Below are 19224 nucleotides of genomic sequence, written 5' to 3'. Positions count from 1 at the left end.
CGTTTTTGTGCGTTCATGAATCCATACAAATGTACATATGTATATCATATCGATATGCACGCATATCATATGCTTGTATCGAATCTCGATTATCTTATCGGTTATTTCTGCAACTTTTTCAAGTTTGCTTTTCGGTTATTTGTGATGGCATGAAGGTCGAGGGTTCACATGCAACTGCTCGATTGACAGCTGAGTTGCTTCGGTCTGTGATATCGCCAGTGAGGGTGGCACCTACAAACCGGGCTGCTGCTCTCTAAAGTGCTCGAGATGTAAAAAAGTTAAAACTGGAAAAAGTGGATACTAAATTGAAAAACGAAAAAAATTCATCGTGATTATATGTTTCTGGAGAAGCAGCGGCGGCAGTAGGCTTGGGTCTCAAATCAAGCCGCCTACATCCATCGATAAGTGTATGGTTATACAAATTTAAATATGGGGAAAAATCCCTCCACGGAATGAAGTTAATACAGTCAGTGGAGTAAGCAACACCTAATGACTAAATACATCACATCAGCAGTAGCCCTTATCCATCATCATCATCCTCTCTACTAATAACAACAGCCTAAACGTGACATTCAGAATGTAAATCATCTCAGAGGAGGGAGGAACCAGCAACTAGTTACTAGTTAAAAGCCAAGCACCCCCCACGAGACAGCCAATATGAACCATTTCCGTATGATTTCAGCAAATTGCCAACCAGTTCCCACTTAGTTGGCATTCCAAAATACGCCTAGATTTGGCCGTTTGGGGCAGATCAAAATTTTAGAAACAAGTAATTGCCTCCGAGGTTTTGAAACCAAAATCAACTGTTGAGCTCCTCCCCCCAAACAAAACACAACCAAACGTGCTGAGGACCCATTTGTCAAATTTATCCTTTACTGTTCTCAATGCACTGGAAACTGTAACCAGTAGTGTAACCATCCAAGCGACTTCACTTTGGAAATCTTGACCTGTAGAGATCAAGAGCAATGTACTCCACTGCCACAACTCTGTTATCAAAAAGCCGTCCATGTAAACAATGCGCTGCCATGCAAGCGGCTTCTGTTCTTCCATACTCCACAAAAACACACCATGGCTCAAATACATGTCCAAGATCATAATCCAGTTCCTCAATGCCACCCCTCTCTATAGCACCTGCTACCATAGCCAGGCTACTATCCAATTCAGCAGAAGCCTCCTGTAACTTACCGTCAGTGTCCTCCAAAGTCGAATGATCTTCAGCCTTGAATTTTCTATCCAAACTAATGTCTTTCACTTGAATAATGTCACCAACATTTTCATCATGAAAATCCAATTGATCAACCTGACCGTTCAGCTGGATGGGGAGTTCTGTAGGAACGCTATCTGATATGTTCCTACAGCCTAGGTCTTCAGCTACCATGTCATTATCGAGCTGAACCTTTTGGTACGCAGTGTCCTCTCTAATATCATCAGTAGGTTTATCATCACCAAAGCAATTCGATTTCACAACATCTTCTTTAATTTCTTTGATATCACTCGGAACATCTACCTCACTAATTTGCCTGGGCTCATGGTCAACATCTTTTGTTGAGGTGTTTGTTTCTTCTCTTCTGTCATTGCACAATGAATCTTGCAAGGCTCCAGCAGATTCCCTAACCTCTATAACTTCGAATCCGTCTAAGGTGGTGATGTGACTGTTGCCGTTCTTGACAACATTAACACCTTTAACAGTGCCGAATCTGCAAGATTATGGAATTAAAAAAAAAATAAGTCTCCTTTTTTTAATGAATATCTCTAACACCAAAAGAGCAGAGTTGTCTGGTGGTAAAAAGGAAAACAGGAAATATTGCTTTCAATCATTTTGTTATCCTAAACAGAGAAGAATAGACATAATTGATAACATCATTTGACGGTATCTGAAATAATCTGTTCAGTATTTCTCTGAAAGAAAAAAGATCAAAAAGAAAAAGAAAAAAAATTCCTTTTATGAATTTGAAAACAGAAAACTTTTTGAGGGAAGGAACCAAACAGGCGCTAAAGTCGAATAGAAAACATTGCTCTCAGAGACCTTGCACACTCCAACCGAATATCTTCCAAAACTTCTTCCACATCTGGATCGGACAGTGATAACAAAGCCTCAGGATCGAACTAATTCACAGAAAAAAAAAATGATAATTAGTTTGGTATAGTACAACTTGGTTTATAGGGTACTTGGAAAAGATAACAGAATGGATACTTAAGCACAGCCTAACCCCAAAATTGCCCCTAAGAAAAGAGAATAAAACAAATTAAACAGCAAATGTCATACCACATTTTTAAGCTTTAGGACTAGTGTGGGCTGTTTGAGAAGTGACCTTGCATGCTCAGGGATCCCATAGCACGGAGAATATCCATCATTTTCCTAGTACGTGTTCTTCTCTTCATCAGTATACATCTCCAGGTAAATCATTATAATACATAATAAGAGTGGGAGGTATAATACAAGGCCACAATGGGCCATAGAGGAAAAAACAGTAGTCAATAAACTACATCTCAAATGTTTTGGGAGAAGGAAAAGGATGGTGATAAAGTACCAAGAGTGATGCACCAGGCATAGCTTGCATTACAGTTAATACTTGCCCTCCCAACTTCATACCATTCAAACCAGCACAAGCTTTGTGAGTAACTGATTGGTCTACATACTGATAAAGTATATACAAGTCAGAAGTCACTTAAAAAGGTCAGAAGAAAAAGTTGTTCAACACGTATAAAGGGGGGGGGGGGGGGGGGGGGGGGGGGGGGGGTTCAAAAAGAAGAGAGTACAATACTCAAGATTCTGAATGCGTCGAGTATCTAAGTGGTCCTAACACGAAGTCATTGACATGGGCACTGGGGCCCCAAAGACAGAAAACACAATGGCTGACTCATTTTATCAATTAAAAACTTAATAAAAACACTCCGATGCAGATTATTGCAACCTAAATTCTCTCCAATAAGCACACACGTCAGTATTTCACATACGAATAGAATTGTTGTAGTTGTCACATGGACAAGGCATAAATAAAGATATCCATTTGATTATTTTAGGAATGAAATCGTAACCATTATAAGGGGCAACGACTAGTGATAGAATTCAGTAATGAAAAATCTAATGATACATACATAATGACATCCAATGAAGGTACTAACAGATTTACGTAAAGGCATGTAGGCAACATCCACTTCAGATGATGGAAACTTCTCTTATCCTTTGACCATGATAAATAGGGATTTCAAAACATATAAATAAAGATTTCAAACGTAGAGAATGTCAAAACGTTCAAAAGGATTTTCAAGAATAACTAAAATACTAGACAATGTCAATTTATTCAGAAACAGTAACTATAGATAATCAATCAACAAGATCATGATTTACATTAGGTGAAACTTGTCTAAACAATATTAAAGCATGTTTGCAATACACCACAATGACAGGAAAATCTCCTTCCAAATAAGAAACAAAATTAGCAAATACTTGTTTAATCTCTTAGTGCATCGCATTTATCCAAAACAAAATTATAGAGGTACAGTTGCCGTATTACCTCAAGAAAAGCACATGGTTCACTGAGTTCTTTATCGACCTCAAAGTGGTAGGCCTTCAAAGGTCCAAAGACACTAACAACCTCCATAAGCTGGAAGTCGGCATAAAAGGCCAAGTCACTAAAAATATTCATTTACAAAGGATAATGGTAACAGAAAAGGGAAAAAAGAAGAAGGCCTGGTTGGAAGTGGAATATGTAAAAAAGGGTATCATTTTAAAGAGATGTGTTCTCTATAATGCACTGAAAAACACAAACATTTAGAACATATTACCATTTTTGATGAAATATACTTTGAAATTCCACCAATGAATATCTGCATTCACAACATACAGAAAGGATAGTAAGAAACATATTCTCTGCATTAACTGTGAAAAACTAGCACGCCACCCCATGAAACAGAAGGTATGGAACAGACAAATTAAGAAAAATATATTTGATACCAAGTGATGCCTTAGGAAAACATAAAATGAAAAGTAGTAGAACCAAAAGATTAAGATAATTAATATCATATGATTTTTTAGAACACATTTATGATGTTCACAAAAAAATTCAATGCTGTACTTTGGGAAACAGGTACTTCCATAAATGCTTTTCCCAATACCAACCAGAGTTTCGAAAATAAAGACGTACGGTGGAAGCGTTCCCGCACCTTTTCCTCGAAATGAGAAAGAAGATGGTACACTCGAATTGTATTATTTAAGTGCTTATTGCTTGCCAAAGATCCTACTTCTACAATTGGTAGGTCACCGGGTTATTCAAATAAGTTGTGTTTTCCGTGGTTTTCCCATGTTACAACTTCCGTACCCATTCGGTCGATCCGGAATGAGCAATCTTTTTTCAAAACGTTATTTCTTAAGACAATGGCAATAGATATTCAATGGTCTTAATGGTCATGAGTTCCTTTTATCTGTTTCTCCCTCTTCTTCCCAAGTGTATTATCTTGTATACGTCCTAATTGAGTTTTGCCTAGATTCCTTGCAATATCCCATATGATAAGGATAATGGTAGGTAGTGTATGAGATCTCACATTGCTTAGGAAAGAGAAGTTATTGCTCTTTATAAGGTTCCAACGGGACTCCAATTGTATCATCGACTGGTCCTTTTGGAGGATAGACCAAGTGGTTTGGGTCTTCCATTGGGATGTTACAAATGGTATTAGAGCCTATTCCAACAAAAAATGTGGGACTTGAGTCATGCCACCTACGACGGATGGGCCCAACGAGGATGTCAGGAATTTAAGGGAGGGGGAGGGGGGAGACTGTGATACCCCCATATGATAAGGATAAAGGTAGGTGGTGTATGAGATCCTTACATTGCTTGAGAATGTGAAGTTCTTGTTCTTTATAAGGTTCCAATGGGGCTCCAATAGTATTATTGACTAGTCATTTTGGAGTATAGGCCAAGTAGTTTAGGCCTTCTATAAGTGCGTTACATTCCTACTAATAAAATTCTTACTTATCAAAATAATAATAATAATAGTGGTGATGATTCTCAGTCAAGTACAATTCGTTTGAGATGAAAAAAGGTGAAGAAAACACAACCCCCACCGTCAAACCTCTGGGAAAGAAGTATGCTCTTGGGTAAACAAAAATCATTAAGAGTTGCTTGGACAGCTACATTAAGCACACAAAACATCATGCAACAAATATTTAACGCCAGAAAGACGCATACAAAGAGGATATAAGACCAAGTCAAACAATAACATCGTCTGGATCCATTTGAAGGTAAACTATGATATCCCATTCTGATAAGTGATAAGGGTCGGTGATGTATGAGATCCCACATTGCTTCGGAAGGAGAACAAAAGTTTTTGCTCTTTATAATGTTCCAATGGGACTCCAATTGTATCATTAACTAATCATTTGAAATATAGGCCATGTGGCTTGGACCTTCTATTGGGGGCGTTACATAAACATTAATTTATTTACATTGAGCTAATGTCATGGATGGATTAAAAATGGTAAAACCAAGAAGGAAAAGTTGTTTGAAACTTTGAAAGATATCACACAGTTACATCATTTGGGTATGAAAGTCTGAACTCCAACCCCCTTGTACACAAAAAACATCATTTCACTATTAGATCATCTTTTCATTACCCAAATTTATCTCATTTCTGCATAGAGTACTTCACCACACGTGTACCCCAATCCACCACAATAAGGTCAGAGTAGGATAGAAAAACTTGGGAAATATTTTGAGCTCAAAATACTACAGATAGAAGCAAATTATGAAACTCTTCATATTTAGTAGAAATGAAACTTCAAGGAAGGAACCCAATGGATTCCCCATCTAATATGTGCCCACGTTGCAAGATAGCTTGAAAGCTCCATCACCTCAAGTCTGCTTGCTTGAGAAACCATTTTGGACTGTCCATCATTTAATGCTCACGTCTGATTACTATCATTACACTAGAGTACGGTTCCTCTTGCTAAACCCCCAGTGATGATCCCTTGCACTGAGACTAGCAATATCTTTTTCAACAAAAGTCTTGCAAAATCTCCACAGTAGAAAATAAATATAGCTATAAATCCAAAATGATTCTCCCTTTAAACAAGGGGCCATGAACAAAGGACCTATGGTCTGACCCACCTCATCATTCCTTCATCGAAAACTTCATCAAAGATAGGAAGGATTAATGTATACTTAGATGGGAATGGCCTAAACTATGCCTCCAATAACATGAGATCGTGATCATGTAACTTTCCAAGTGAAAAGGAAAATGACAGAAATGACAGCACCAGACAACAATTTGGACAGTAATCTTCCCAAAATGCCCTTAACTCGGTTAACAGTGAGCATGTCTTCTAACGAAAAATCAAACAAGACTTGGAAATTGACACATTTACAGATTTCTTCCATCTTGTGTATAATTATAGAGTGAATGGAGGAGCAGATACGATGATGTGGTCACCGTCCAAGAAGGGAAGATGTACTATACAGTCGTACTATAAGTCTCTAATGAAACATTCTACAAGAGTGCTCCCATGGAAGAACATTTGGAAGACTAAGGCCTCTCTAAAAGCTTCTTTTTTTGTATGGACAGCTTCACTAGGGAAGATTCTCACCTTAGATAATCTAAGGAAATGCCGACTCATTGTGTTGGATTGGTGTTATATGTGCAAGAAAAGTGGGGAATCTGTGGATCACCTATTATTGCATTGTGATATGGCTATGAGTTTGTGGAATGATATTTTTGCTGGAGCGGGGCTCCTTTGGGTGATGCCAAGAAGGGTTGTTGAATTTTTGGCCAGCTGGCAAAGCCTCCGGGGTAATTCTCAAATTGCAGCTATGTGGAAGATGATTCCAGTCTGTCTATGGTGGTGCCTATGGATGGAGAGGAATGGTCGCAGCTTTGAGGATCATGAACGGACAATGGACGGGCTTAGAACTTTTTTTCTTCAAACTTTATTCTATTGGTCATTTATAATAGACTTTAACGGCATGAACGTGCATGATTTCCTTGTATCTTTAGACACCCATGCATAGGTGTTGCTCTTGTATATGTCCCATGTACTTGGCTTTGCTTTTTTTTTTTTTAATAAAATTCATATTTACCGATAAAAAGAAAAAAGTACAACCACTTCTGGAAAGTAGAAACTTATTTTAGATGGCCCAAAAAAGAAAGAAAGAAAGAAAGAAAGAAACTTATTTCCAGATGAAGTGAGTAATCTACATTCATACAAAAAAGAAGGGCAGTCCAACTAGAAATTATTAAGAAAAAGAAAACTCAATGAAGTCATATTATCTGTTGATACTTAATATTTTCCACTCTCTAAGAAGAAGCCAACTCACACACAAACATAGCCAGTCAGACCACGACAGAGAAAAAAAAAAAGACATCCTAAAAGAGAGAATGAAATTTAAGCACAGAAACCAAATAGAAACGTATGGGTTCCTTACTTTACAGCTGTTTTAATATAAAAGTTGTCATATCAAAATTACTAGTTTCATATACACACCTTGTTAGGTGAATCCTCGACCCTGTCACTGATTGTATCAACTGCAGCCACTGATTTCTCCAGATCACCAGTCTGCATGAAAATAGCAACTGTCTGAAAACCTGCTACAGGGATAGTAACCACAATACACCTCAGAAACTGCAAAGCAGCAGTAGAAAGTGCTAGTTGAACCAATAATAGCTTCTGTTTACGGCATAACTCAATCACATCAATATGAAGATGGAAAGGAAAAGGAACAGAATAGGACCTGATAATCTTAAAAGAGTAAGCAATATGTGTCGACTTGAATTTAAAACAAAAAAAATACACTAGCACCGTAATCTCATGGTACAGTTTCCATGATAAAATTCATGAAGGGGAACCTAAACTTTCAAATAGAACAATGAAAAGTAGCATTGGCTTATGGTATCTAAAATCTACCTTTTATTTAAGAGTTTTGAACTCCTTATAAGAGTATTCAATACCATGAGTTCATCAATCTTCCTAAAAACGTATCAAGGCTATTAACTCAAGCAGACATTAGATTCAGCATTGCAGAGGCACCTCTATAAGAATACCATCAAACTTAGAATAGAAAAATCAACAGATTTTACAAATATTAAAGAAATTATTGAGGCAATGAGGAAGATGAAAAAGAGATACTTATCCAAAAAAAAAAAAAAGGAAGATTAGAAAGGTATGGTTAGGATAGTCATTCTTACTGCCACTTCAATGAAGTCTTTGGGCCGTCTAATTTTTAGAATGGAGCCAGAGAAGGAATTGCCATCAAAAGAAAGGGCTGCAGAGGCATCCTCAGGTGTAAGAAATTCAACAAGAGCCTGGCCCTTGTTTATCTGCAATAAAATATGATACGGCATACAAAGATCTTTAATTGTACTAACCTGCATGAAAGAAATATTGTACACATACATGCAAAAAGAAAAAAGGCACTTACAGTACAATTGAAACATGGGTGGTTACGGCTAATACCAGAAGACATCAACAAATTGTTGAAGCATTCCATTACATCTTTTTCAGAGGCTGAAGATGGTATATTTTCAACATAAAGCCTTCTCATAGGCCGGGTAGCCTGAGTTAATTGGACAGAGTCTATGGAGGCATTCGTCCTTGTTGCAAATGTGTTTGCCACCCCAGAAAGAGACTTCATTGTAGTTGAAGCAACAGAAAAAGCATTGGCTGTGTCATTTACAGTTGACGCCACAGCCTGGTTTAATGACTGAAAATACAACGGAACTGGACCAGAAAAAAGGGCAGCTGTTTTCACAGGTGGGAGATCCCACCCGGCACTTTTTTTCTCTGGTGAATGATCAGATGGGGAAGAAGTCTTAACGGCAGCCTCAATTCTTCTCTTCCTTGGTGAATAGCCACCAAGGCCACTTGTGTATCCACCATGTCTCTGATAATGGCTACTTGAACCATTAATTGATACTCTATTTTTGTCAATTTCAGAATCTTGTCTTCCAGACCTATCTTTAAGAGAATGTGAGGACAACTCTCTGTGCTGCCCACCGTGATGGGATTTATGCTTGTGTGCCCTAGGTGATAGTGAAATGGACCTTCTACTTCGGTCCTCATGTTCTCGACTCCTTGAACGTCTCCTTTTCGACCTAGAATCCTCATAATGTGATTTTGATGATTCCTTCCTCTCCTTTCTCTCTGAAACATCTAAATCACGCCGTTTTCCAAGGTCATGTTTCTTTACAGTATTCCTATCTCTACTTTTCTCGTCATCTCCATTTCTGTATTTTCGCTTGTTTCCTCTTTCAGATTCTCCTCTAATTCTATCTGCATGCCTCTCCCTAGTGACCAAATCTCTTGAATGCTTCTTTTCAGCCTCATTTGCAGCATCACTGGCAAACCACTCTTCATCTTTTCTCCTACCATGTTTTCTGTCGTTTCTTCCTAGTTTAGCTTTGTAATTCATATCTTTGTTCTGTTTATCCTTCAACTTTCTATCCGACTCATGACTTTCTCTGTTCTTTCCCTTAAATAAAGCATCTTTCTTCATGGAGAGATTCTCTTCGTTCTTTCTGGAACTCATTTTCAGTGATTTCTCTGAGGCGTGCTTTTCGACAATAGGGGAAGAGCTTCTATTGTATTTTTTACCCTTTTCAGATTCAAATTGATCAGAAACATTCTCAATAATTCCTTCCTTTGATATGTGTCCCACTTTGATGGCCTCCTCTTTCAAGCTTTCAGACGATTTTTTGTTTTCCCTTCTAAGCATAATCTCTTCGAAGCTGAAAGGCCTTGTCCGCGCAGCAGTTCCTTCATCATGATCATGCAGGGAATGTGCACTACTTTTTTCACGCTTTTCTTTTACTCGAATAGATCTGCTCATCTTGCCCACAATAGAATACTACCTGTGCTCTAATAGAGCATAGAGTATGTTCAGCTGGACAACCAAAGTTACATAAATGTCAGCTCCTGAAACCTTGAGAACTTTAAGGCCGTGTTAAGTGAATATCACTGTAACCCCAAGACAGAATCGTCAATTTTCACTGTCAAGCAACTTTTCAGCCAATGATCCCCACAGCTTCAACAAGTTCCAGTCCCTCTTTATGACTGCTACAGAACAAAAAGGTTCAAAAATTAAAATTGAGCACAAGAACGATCCAAAGAGACAAAAATATATTATGGTGCCAAGTTGGGACATTAAAAAATAAAGACTTAGGGCTAGTTTCTCTACTATTATTCATTATTTTATTATTACTTTTCACCTACTTTTCACTACTATTCAATATTGTATCATTACTTTTTCACTACTATTCACAGAATATCTGAGATCACCTCCCTACCCAAATGCAACCTTAATAATGAGGAGTGCTTAACGCCATTGAAATTCTGACCATTCCGTCCCCCAAAAATCTACACATGGCAATGAAGTGCAGCAGTCCTACTTGCATTTATTTCTTTGGTGACCAAATTTTCCCTTCCAACACACAAGCAGCTCAATAAACTTCTTCAGAATGACCCGCTAAACTCCAAATACTGAAAATATTCTGAAAATATTGAAGACTAAAATGCTCTCACCACCAAACAGTAAAGGAGACAATCAAACGTTTCACTTGAATATTGCAGATATGACACCAATCACTATAATTACTCTCCACTTGATAGATTATCCACTGCTTAGAGTTCTCTGTTCTCTCTGGGCGACAATCCGCACACAACCAAAAAGAAGCCAAAATTTCAAGAAACTTGTTTTCAAGATACACTCCAACACTCCTATTAAAAGAACTACATGCCAACTGCTGCTAGTCTCTCTAGGGAATCTCCATATTCACATCGGTAGTGAAGCTTCATTCCCTTACAATATTACAGACACCTCATCAATCAGTCTCTTAAATTCGATACCACTGTATAAAGTCGCTACGCATGCAAGAGTCAGCAATTGAGCTCCAGGTTATGTACACACCTAGATCATCACTTGAGTGTATATATTGGATTAAATATGGTGAACATAACGTGTATCATTACTACACTAAACCAACAGAAAAAATGGAAGAATCCCAATTCATTTATTCTGCGAGGCAAATTCAGCGTGCGGAAGTTATAAAAAAAAATGCGAATGAACTCAACAATAATGCTTCTTTTATTTCCTATTAAGAAACAGCGACTAAAAAAGTCAAAATAACTCTGGAACTTCGTTCAAAACAAACTTATATACCGAAATCATCCATTCAACCGACCCTAATACCACCACATTGTCTCAGTCGACAACAGCCTAATACTTATACCTTCATTAAAAAGAAAAATATTCACACGGAATTAAAAGGTTCCAATTTCATCTTCTCCGCATTTCAGGGAAACCAAACGGAGGAAAGCAAATCTTCACAGTTAGAAACCCTTTAAAAAAAAAAAAAAGGCAAAAATAATGCCCGATCAATTGCACAACTGGCACCAAATCATAAGCACTTAAAGGAGGAAAACATGATGCTGATACAAGGTTGTACCTTTCAGAAGAAAGCATGGCGGCGAAGTTGGGGCGCGAGAGGTGTACAGAACACCGGAGTGTCCGTGAGAACAAGAAGGGCTGACTGCGGGTGGTTTTACTCCTTTTTAAAGTTTCGGAGAGAGAGATAGACTGAGCTATCCACACAGCCCAATACAAGTTATATTTGTGTGCTACCCACCGGTTACTCTAGACATGAGTCCTAGGTTGGCTGACTGACACCTGGATATTTTCCTCTGGAACCTACTTAAAAATATATATATATATTTCTATTCAGCATTCTCATATATTACACACTATACTTTTTGTTTTTATTTTTTCTATTACCAAATGTGTAATATATAGATGATGAATAAAAAAATTCAATTAATTTAAAAAGAATCAAACCAAAAATATTTTTTAACAAAATTAAAAACTACCTTTTGGTATCTTTTTCATGCATGTTTAGAATTGCAGTAAAAAATTTAACTTTTAACTTAAGGTTTATAATTGCAGAGTTGAAGTAATAAATTTTATTATTAAAAATTTATTTATTAATTGTGAACCATATATCTAATCCACTTTTAAACATGTTACATTTGTTTAAAAATAAATTTAAAAAATATTTTTTGACATAGAAATGACACAAAAGTTTTTTTTTTTTTTAAAGATCACAACTATATCCTTAATAGATATCAAATTTTATAATAAAAAATAATGAGAATAATCTAATATAATTTTCACTAAGTGTAATGAAAAAAATCATTTCAATAATACATATGTGAAATAGCAATACAATTATCCATGAGATAAGGACAAAGTTATGATCATGTAAAATTTATATAGATACTTTCGTCTATTGACAATTTTTTTAAAAGGGTCTACTTTTTACAATACTTGAAAAAGTATGTTTAAAAAAAAATATTAAATTTTATTATTAAAATTACCTTTTAGCTTTGTTAATATTAAAATGATGTTAAATATATTTAAGAAAAACTTATAAAAAAATCTTACTCCATGTATATGTTACTGATGGGTTGAAAATCATAAAATTTTTAAATCAAAATTTAAATTTTAAGAGAAAACTAACCAAAAAGTCTTGTAATTAAAATTATAAGTAAAACCACATGTAATACTATTCATATTAAAAACTCCTTTAATATGTATCAACTAAACAATTTAATTTTATTATTAAAGTGTTTTCAAATCTATTTACACACTTTTTAAACCTCCTATCGCAACCCAAAACATCCGAATTTAATTTGTAACCGTAACTTAAGTTACACAGGTGCTTCGGTCAATTTTCAATTACAAACTTTGAATGCATAAAAGGAAGACGATAACGGTGCATATTAAGAAATAGATAATGACTTATTACTTATTACTACCCATTTATTACTCCTTTTATTTTTATTTTTTTTTTAATTTTTTTTTACTTAATAATCAAGAAAGTGACTATTAGTGAAGCTGTATATATTTTTTAATTTATTCTTAATGATTAAGGATGTTAAAAAATACTTAAAAATAAAATAAGAAAAAATAAAAATTTCAAATAAACTACATAGTAGTAAAAAAAGTAATAATATTAAAAAATAATAATTTATCATCTCAACTCAACTTAATTCAGTTTAACATCAAAACGCAGCCTAAGTCTATCATTATCCAAGTTGGAAATTTAGCATCAGACATGCATGCGCATCAATATCAAGCATACCCACCCAAATGATGCTACCAAAAATCAATTATTGTTTTGAAGGGCTTGGCATACAACTCAAGGGAGTCCTATAAACCAGACAATTTGAGTTCAATTGGCATTGAAACTAATATTTTTTATATATATTTAGAGAATAGGGGTTTCAAATTCCAGACCACCATTTTGGTGATTGAAGGTTATGTCAATCAGTTTACATGCCTTTAACAATTGGAATCGAAAGTTGATTCTTGTTTTTGAAAGACTTGGACATACAATCCCAAAGAGGCTACCTAATAAATTATAATTTTAGAACAAACCACGCAAATCGGACATCTTCTATCAAAATTTCCCGTTCACACTTCTAAGATCATCTGACTAGGAAAATCTCTCCTTAAATTATCCAAGATATACATGAAAAAAAAGACTCCATATCGACATTACTTGTATCTGTCCCGAAACCTAATGCCAACTAAAAAGAGGCTTGGCATAAAGACGGGTGAACTGAGTGACGGCACGAGCTCGTACTTCTACTTTCTTTTATGTTGTACTTATAGGATGAGAAGCAATATACACTTCACTATTTTTTTAGGTAGATGAGAAACAACATAAAACTTGGGGATTTTCTTTTTTACCAGTGGAAGCACCGGTGAGTTGAATTACCAGTCGGCAGGTAATAGAAACGCGTTTGACTACATTATAAACACAATTTCAAATCATTAGTGCTACCCTTGCCCTGCCTGAACCAACTTAGCACCGGCATGCCTCTCTGCTTTAACTGATCTATACATGTAACACCACACATCACCATTATTAGGCTGGAAGGGATTTAAATAAAGTTTTTCAACTGCAACACCAAGAGCAAAAATAAACATGTAAACAAACAAATACTAATTCAGAACAGTCATTGGTGTCCAGAAAATGTGCAGAAGCCGAGGACACCATTTACCATGGTTACAAGTTCTACTAGCCTGAATGGGGAGCTTTTAGGGACCGTGCACAACCTGACATTTGTATATAGGTTCCCAATATCCGAACACTAATAGGAAAAAAAAAAGGTCGCATATTCCTTTTAAGCCAAGAGATATCTACAGGGATAATCTTCCCCCCCTCCACTGTCTCAATTCCATATTTCACCGCATGTTTTCCCTGCGACGAACATACCGAGTTCTGTCATTGTATCTTGGTCTGTCTTGAGCTCTCTGTGGCTGTGGCTCCACCCTCCTTTGTCTTTCGGGAGACCTCTGAACAATCTCTCCATTCACAAACAATTCAGCTGCAACATGCCAAAAGGATTGCAAAATTGTGATTATCAAATCATTGCTACCTTTCCAAGACAATGCAAACCTTTGACACAATATTAAGGAAAAAATCGCTCAGAATTGTTATGATACATAGATAAAAATAAGAAAAATTGCTACTAGGCACTACCAAAGAAAAGTGACACTTTGAATTGTAAAATTGCTGCAAATGTTTTAAATCAAAGAAACTTGTAAAAAAAAGCATCCCATTCTTCTGTGGATGAACTACGCATGAGAACAAGAGCCTCTATCAACTAAACGGGGATGCCATCAATAAACCAATGAATTTCATTTTTATTACAGCGATCATCAATCTCTCCACCACGAGAGCAAAAAAATACAATCAATGTCTTATCTCTACTGATTCTGTGACTCTATAGCGTGTGAAAATCACAGAAAAGGATTAGAGAGAACTTCAATGTGAGTCCATTAGCATTCAAAGCTAGACATTACCACTTAAGAGGCTACTAGCTTTGCCAAGATGGACTGATCATAGTAAAATATTTCAAAACTACACCTGCGCTAACAACACGCTTGCTATGAAAAATGTATGCCGTTAGTCGCCCAAACTATGCCCAATTTCCTACACTTTTGAAGAATAAATATTACAATCAATAACCATGTCAGAGGCATTAACTTTGGTTGATATACTTCAAATTGAAAAATTGCTCCAAATGTTCAAAACATAATGTTGGAAGTATTAACTTTGGTTGAAATATATCAAATTATAAAACTGCTCTACACGTTTAAATATCAAATTCCCATTCTTCAGTGCATGGACTTTATGGGCACGATGACATGGACTTCTGTCAATTTAACATGGATACCCTTTTTCATCAGTAAACAAGAATTATATTGATGATATAAAAAGGCACTAACTTTTTTTTTTTATAAGTAAAAAAGGCATCAATTTAACATGGATACTTTCAATAAACAACGAATTTCACTTTTATTACTGCAGATCAACAATCACTACCCAACAAGAAGGGGAAAAATGCATTCAATGTATTATCTCTGCTGATTCTGTGACTCTGCATCACGTGAAAAGCACAGAAAATGATGAAAGAAAACTTCAATGTAAGTCCATTAGCATTCAAAGCTAGACATTACCACTTAGAGGCTATTAGCTTTGCCAAGATGGACTGCTGATGGTAAAATATTTCAAAATCACCCAACCATCATCAATAATATGTTTGCATTGAAATATGTATGCTGTGAGTCGCCCAAATTATGCCCCCTTTTCTATACACTTCTGAAGAATAAATATTGCAACCATTAACCATAGTCAAAAGCATTAACTTCGGCTAAAACAACAAGTTGTAAAATTACTACAAACGTTTAAATATTAAATTTCTATCAACTTAACATAGATACTTTCAATAAACCAAAGAATTTCACTTTTATTACAGCTGATCAGCAGTCTCTCCCCAACAAGGGGAAAAATATAATCAATGTACTATCTCTATAGATTCTGTGACTCCGCGGCATGTTAAAAGCACAGAAAATGATTGAGAGATAACTTCAATGTGAGTCCATTAGCATTCAAAGCTAGACATTACCGCTTAGAGGTTATTAGCTTTGCCAAGATGGACTTACGTTTAAATATTGTCAACTTCGGTTAAAACAAAGCATTAACTTTGGTTAAAACAACTCAAGTTGTAAAATTACTACAAACGTTTAAATATTAAATTCCTATCAACTTAACACAGATACTTTCAATAAACCAAAGAATTTCACTTTTATTACAGCTGATCAGCAGTCTCTCCCCAACAAGAAGGGGAAAAATAAAATCAATGTATTATCTTATAGATTCTGTGACTCCGTGGGGTGTGAAAAGCACAGAAAATTATTGAGAGAGAACTTCAATGTAAGTCCATTAGCATTCAAAGCTAGACATTACCGCTTAGAGGCTATTAGCTTTGCCAAGATGGACTGCTGATAGTAAATATTTCAAAATCACCCAGCATCATCAACAACATGCTTGCCATGATAATTGTATGCCATGAGTTACCCAAATTATGCCTACTTTCCTATACACTATTGAAGAATAAATATTCCAACAGAAAAAAATAAATATTCCATAATGTCAAAACCACTCATGTTCCCCAATGCTCATGAGTTAATCCCAAGAATAGACACATAAGCATTCATGTAAATTTCTGAAGGATGCGCATTTAACAGCAAATCATTATAGGGCCACAATAGTCATCCCCCTGATCGACATCTCAATTACATATGCAAAGTGCTGAAAATCCAAAGTTACACGTTGCCTACAAAATTCATTAGCTTCTCCACAATGGACTGGTTTCACAACCAAATTAGTGTGTTCATATGAACTACCACCATACAGGCAAAAGATGCACACCAACCATCTCATTGATGAATAATACTGACCTTATAGAATTAGGAAGCCCACAACTTGAAATCATACATGAAAAAACATCATCTACTAGATGAGTAGAAGACAGTTAAAATCAACAAATCATAGTTGAAATATGCATGTGTGTACCAATTACCGATGTATAATGTGGATTATGAAAGCTGAAATAAAAACATTCAACTTACTCGATAATACAACCAAACAAACAAGATGAGCCATCAAAATCTAAAAAAAAAAATTAAAACATATCAAACCTCGATTACTCACCCCCATAGTCTTTATTTTCAGGATCCACGTAAGAATCCGGAAGCACAAACAAAACACCGGGCAACCCTGTCAACGATATAAGAGAGAATAAAAAATGGGTAACGCCAAAAAACACATATCGATACATGCATAAGATATAGTAAAATGAGTAATAGCAAAGTTAACACAGACCTTCAAGCTTATTAGATGTCTCTTCGTCAATCTCACAGCCAAATCCAAAGTACCTCTCGCACGAAACATTGTAAATTTTCTTTTTCGCTTCCTCCTCACTAATTAGAGTATACCAAACATTGACTATACACATTCAACAATAGATAAAAAAAAAGTACACTAAAAACGAAATGGGGAAAAAGGACCGAGTAAAATCAATGAGCGCAATCGTTAATAAATAACAAGATATGTACTACCACGAAGATCTAGGAATAAACGATTTTTCCCCTCACACTTCCTCGGAAACCGAACAGATAAAAGAGGAAATACCTTCCGACGACTCTGGCGAGGGTTTGGATGTAACAGTCGATCATCTGCTGCTTGGTAGCCCCCTCGCCGCCAGGCTTGTCCATGACGATGAGCCAATGCTCGTAATCGCAGCCAGGGAAGAGCGGAGCCATCTCGGTCGGGGGTCGGTCGCTGAAGTTGGAACCGGAGTTGAGGGGTGAGTAGGCGGAGCCGCCAGAGCGGTTCACGCGGCATCGGACCGGGGTGAAGCGGGAGGTGGAGGGGACAGATCGAACGGCGTGGGAGAGAGGGGCGAGGGACCGGCGCGAGGGGAAGAAAACAGTGGGGACGGAAGGAGGGTGGGTGATGGTGGAGTGGAGGCGCTTGGAAATAACCGTGGGGTGACGGAGTGAAGTGAAGTACAGGGCTCGAGCTAGGGTTAGAGCCATTGCTTTTTCTTCGACAATGAGATTGAGGACGGAAGGGAAAGTAGGGTTTCGAACTTTCTAGGGGTTTGGCTTCGGAAGTTGGGAAATGGATGCGAGGGTTTTGGATGGAGATATGATAGGGTTTTTTTTTTTATCCTAATCAGATATGATAGGGTTATTACAACGGGTATTTATCCTTTTTTTTCAACTGTATGAAGTGGGCTTTGTACTTGGGTTGGGAAGAGTAGAGAGATTGGATTTATAACTGGTAGGTTTATATTGGGCTTTGGCCCCCTCATATAGTAGCCAATTTTCCAACCCTCTTGGTTTCTTTCTTCCGCTATTTTTATAGTTTATTATTTCAAAACCACAAATTCTACATGAAAGTCTTACACTACATACTTTTATCTAATTGACATGTAATTTTATCATTTTTACTCTTTTATCTTAATGCTTAGATATGTATGTGTTTAAATATAATGACAAAAATGACAAATCACATATTAGTTAAATAGAGATGTGTGGTGTAAGATTTCATTGTTATGTTTCTCTTTCAGAAAACTTTATTAGGAAAATAGGGAGATTCTTTAACACTTAAAAATAAACTAGATAAGATGTCCCCAACATTGCTTGATTTTGTTCTTCCGTTTATTTATCGGTCAATCTCAAACTCGATTGGTCTATTTTACTTTATAAGTGTTTGCCTTTTAAGCATTCGGAGACTATAATTGACGATACACTTAAAAGGAAAAAAAAATCACAGGAATCACACATTCTCAAAAAATGGAAATGGTTTTTTTTTTTTAAATTACATTTATTCCATATATTGATAATACGTTCCTACAAACTCATTGTATATTAGAATTGAGTTTGCATATTAGAATCAATCGATTGAATGCTTACCATAGATTTTCTATTTTTGGTTTTTCCTTATTCAACACTCCCCTTCCTTAACTGGGTTTTCTTTCTCCAACAGCCAGCCTATGCGAATCAAAAGCAACAATCTCACCCTCCACGTTTTTTCACAAGAGGAGGAATGTAACACCTCATATTTTAATATATTTTTACTGAATGATTATTTATAATAATTCAAAAATTTATTCTCTTATTTTATAATTATTAGATATTTTAAATGGGTTATTTTATGATCTTTAAATTGTGAAAATTAAATTGTTATGTTTTCTTAATATTTATTTATTGTTGTACATTTAAATTGTTCTTTTTAAATTAATTGATTGTGAGATTTAATTATTTTATTTTCATTGTATTATTACGTTTAAATTATTTTAATTAAGATGCTGTTTTAAAA

At 36.0% G+C, this 19224-nt stretch overlaps 2 protein-coding genes across 5 annotated transcripts; both read right to left on the bottom strand.

Moving 5' to 3' along the window:
* Positions 1-305: 305 nt before the first annotated feature.
* On the bottom strand, positions 306-11572 carry LOC121255508. Of its 4 annotated transcripts, none has more exons than XM_041155889.1 (11): positions 11434-11572; positions 11218-11326; positions 8412-10045; positions 8179-8310; positions 7478-7549; positions 3790-3831; positions 3519-3608; positions 2532-2639; positions 2267-2359; positions 2027-2106; positions 306-1697 (listed from the first exon to the last, which is right to left on the bottom strand). In XM_041155889.1, exons 3-11 carry the CDS (start codon positions 9816-9818, stop codon positions 929-931), a joined length of 2793 nt encoding a protein of 930 aa, XP_041011823.1. In that variant the 5' UTR covers positions 9819-10045; positions 11218-11326; positions 11434-11572; the 3' UTR covers positions 306-928. The 4 variants fall into 4 exon arrangements, with proteins under 4 accessions (XP_041011823.1, XP_041011820.1, XP_041011816.1 ...); XM_041155886.1 differs by having other exon boundaries at positions 8412-10042; XM_041155882.1 differs by lacking the exon at positions 11218-11326.
* A 2392-nt stretch (positions 11573-13964) lies between these two features.
* LOC121265349 (multiple organellar RNA editing factor 2, chloroplastic-like) lies at positions 13965-18086 on the bottom strand. Its single transcript, XM_041168943.1, has 4 exons — positions 17530-18086; positions 17221-17318; positions 17050-17115; positions 13965-14377 (listed from the first exon to the last, which is right to left on the bottom strand). The coding sequence occupies exons 1-4, from the start codon at positions 17934-17936 to the stop codon at positions 14235-14237; spliced, it is 714 nt and encodes a 237-aa protein (XP_041024877.1). The 5' UTR covers positions 17937-18086; the 3' UTR covers positions 13965-14234.
* Between the last annotated feature and the right edge of the window lie 1138 nt (positions 18087-19224).

Source organism: Juglans microcarpa x Juglans regia, chromosome 1D (assembly GCF_004785595.1).
Source record: "Juglans microcarpa x Juglans regia isolate MS1-56 chromosome 1D, Jm3101_v1.0, whole genome shotgun sequence".
In the NCBI taxonomy this organism is placed as follows: Eukaryota; Viridiplantae; Streptophyta; class Magnoliopsida; order Fagales; family Juglandaceae; genus Juglans; species Juglans microcarpa x Juglans regia.
Note: the sequence above shows the minus strand (reverse complement) of the source record. Positions and strands in the feature narration are given on the sequence as shown.

Bases quoted from the DNA above. Each gene is read 5' to 3' on its own strand.
- LOC121255508 (XM_041155889.1), bottom strand. From the start codon at position 9,818: ATGAGCAGATCTATTCGAGTAAAAGAAAAGCGTGAAAAAAGTAGTGCA. The intron at 8,311-8,411 runs GTAAGTGCCTTT...ATTTTATTGCAG, and splicing joins ACCCATGTTTCAATTGTACT to ATAAACAAGGGCCAGGCTCT. The intron at 3,832-7,477 runs GTGTGTATATGA...TTGTGAATGCAG, and splicing joins TCGAGGATTCACCTAACAAG to ATATTCATTGGTGGAATTTC.
- LOC121265349 (XM_041168943.1), bottom strand. From the start codon at position 17,936: ATGGCTCTAACCCTAGCTCGAGCCCTGTACTTCACTTCACTCCGTCAC. The intron at 17,319-17,529 runs GTATTTCCTCTT...TACTCTAATTAG, and splicing joins CTCGCCAGAGTCGTCGGAAG to TGAGGAGGAAGCGAAAAAGA. The intron at 17,116-17,220 runs GTCTGTGTTAAC...TATCGTTGACAG, and splicing joins GACATCTAATAAGCTTGAAG to GGTTGCCCGGTGTTTTGTTT.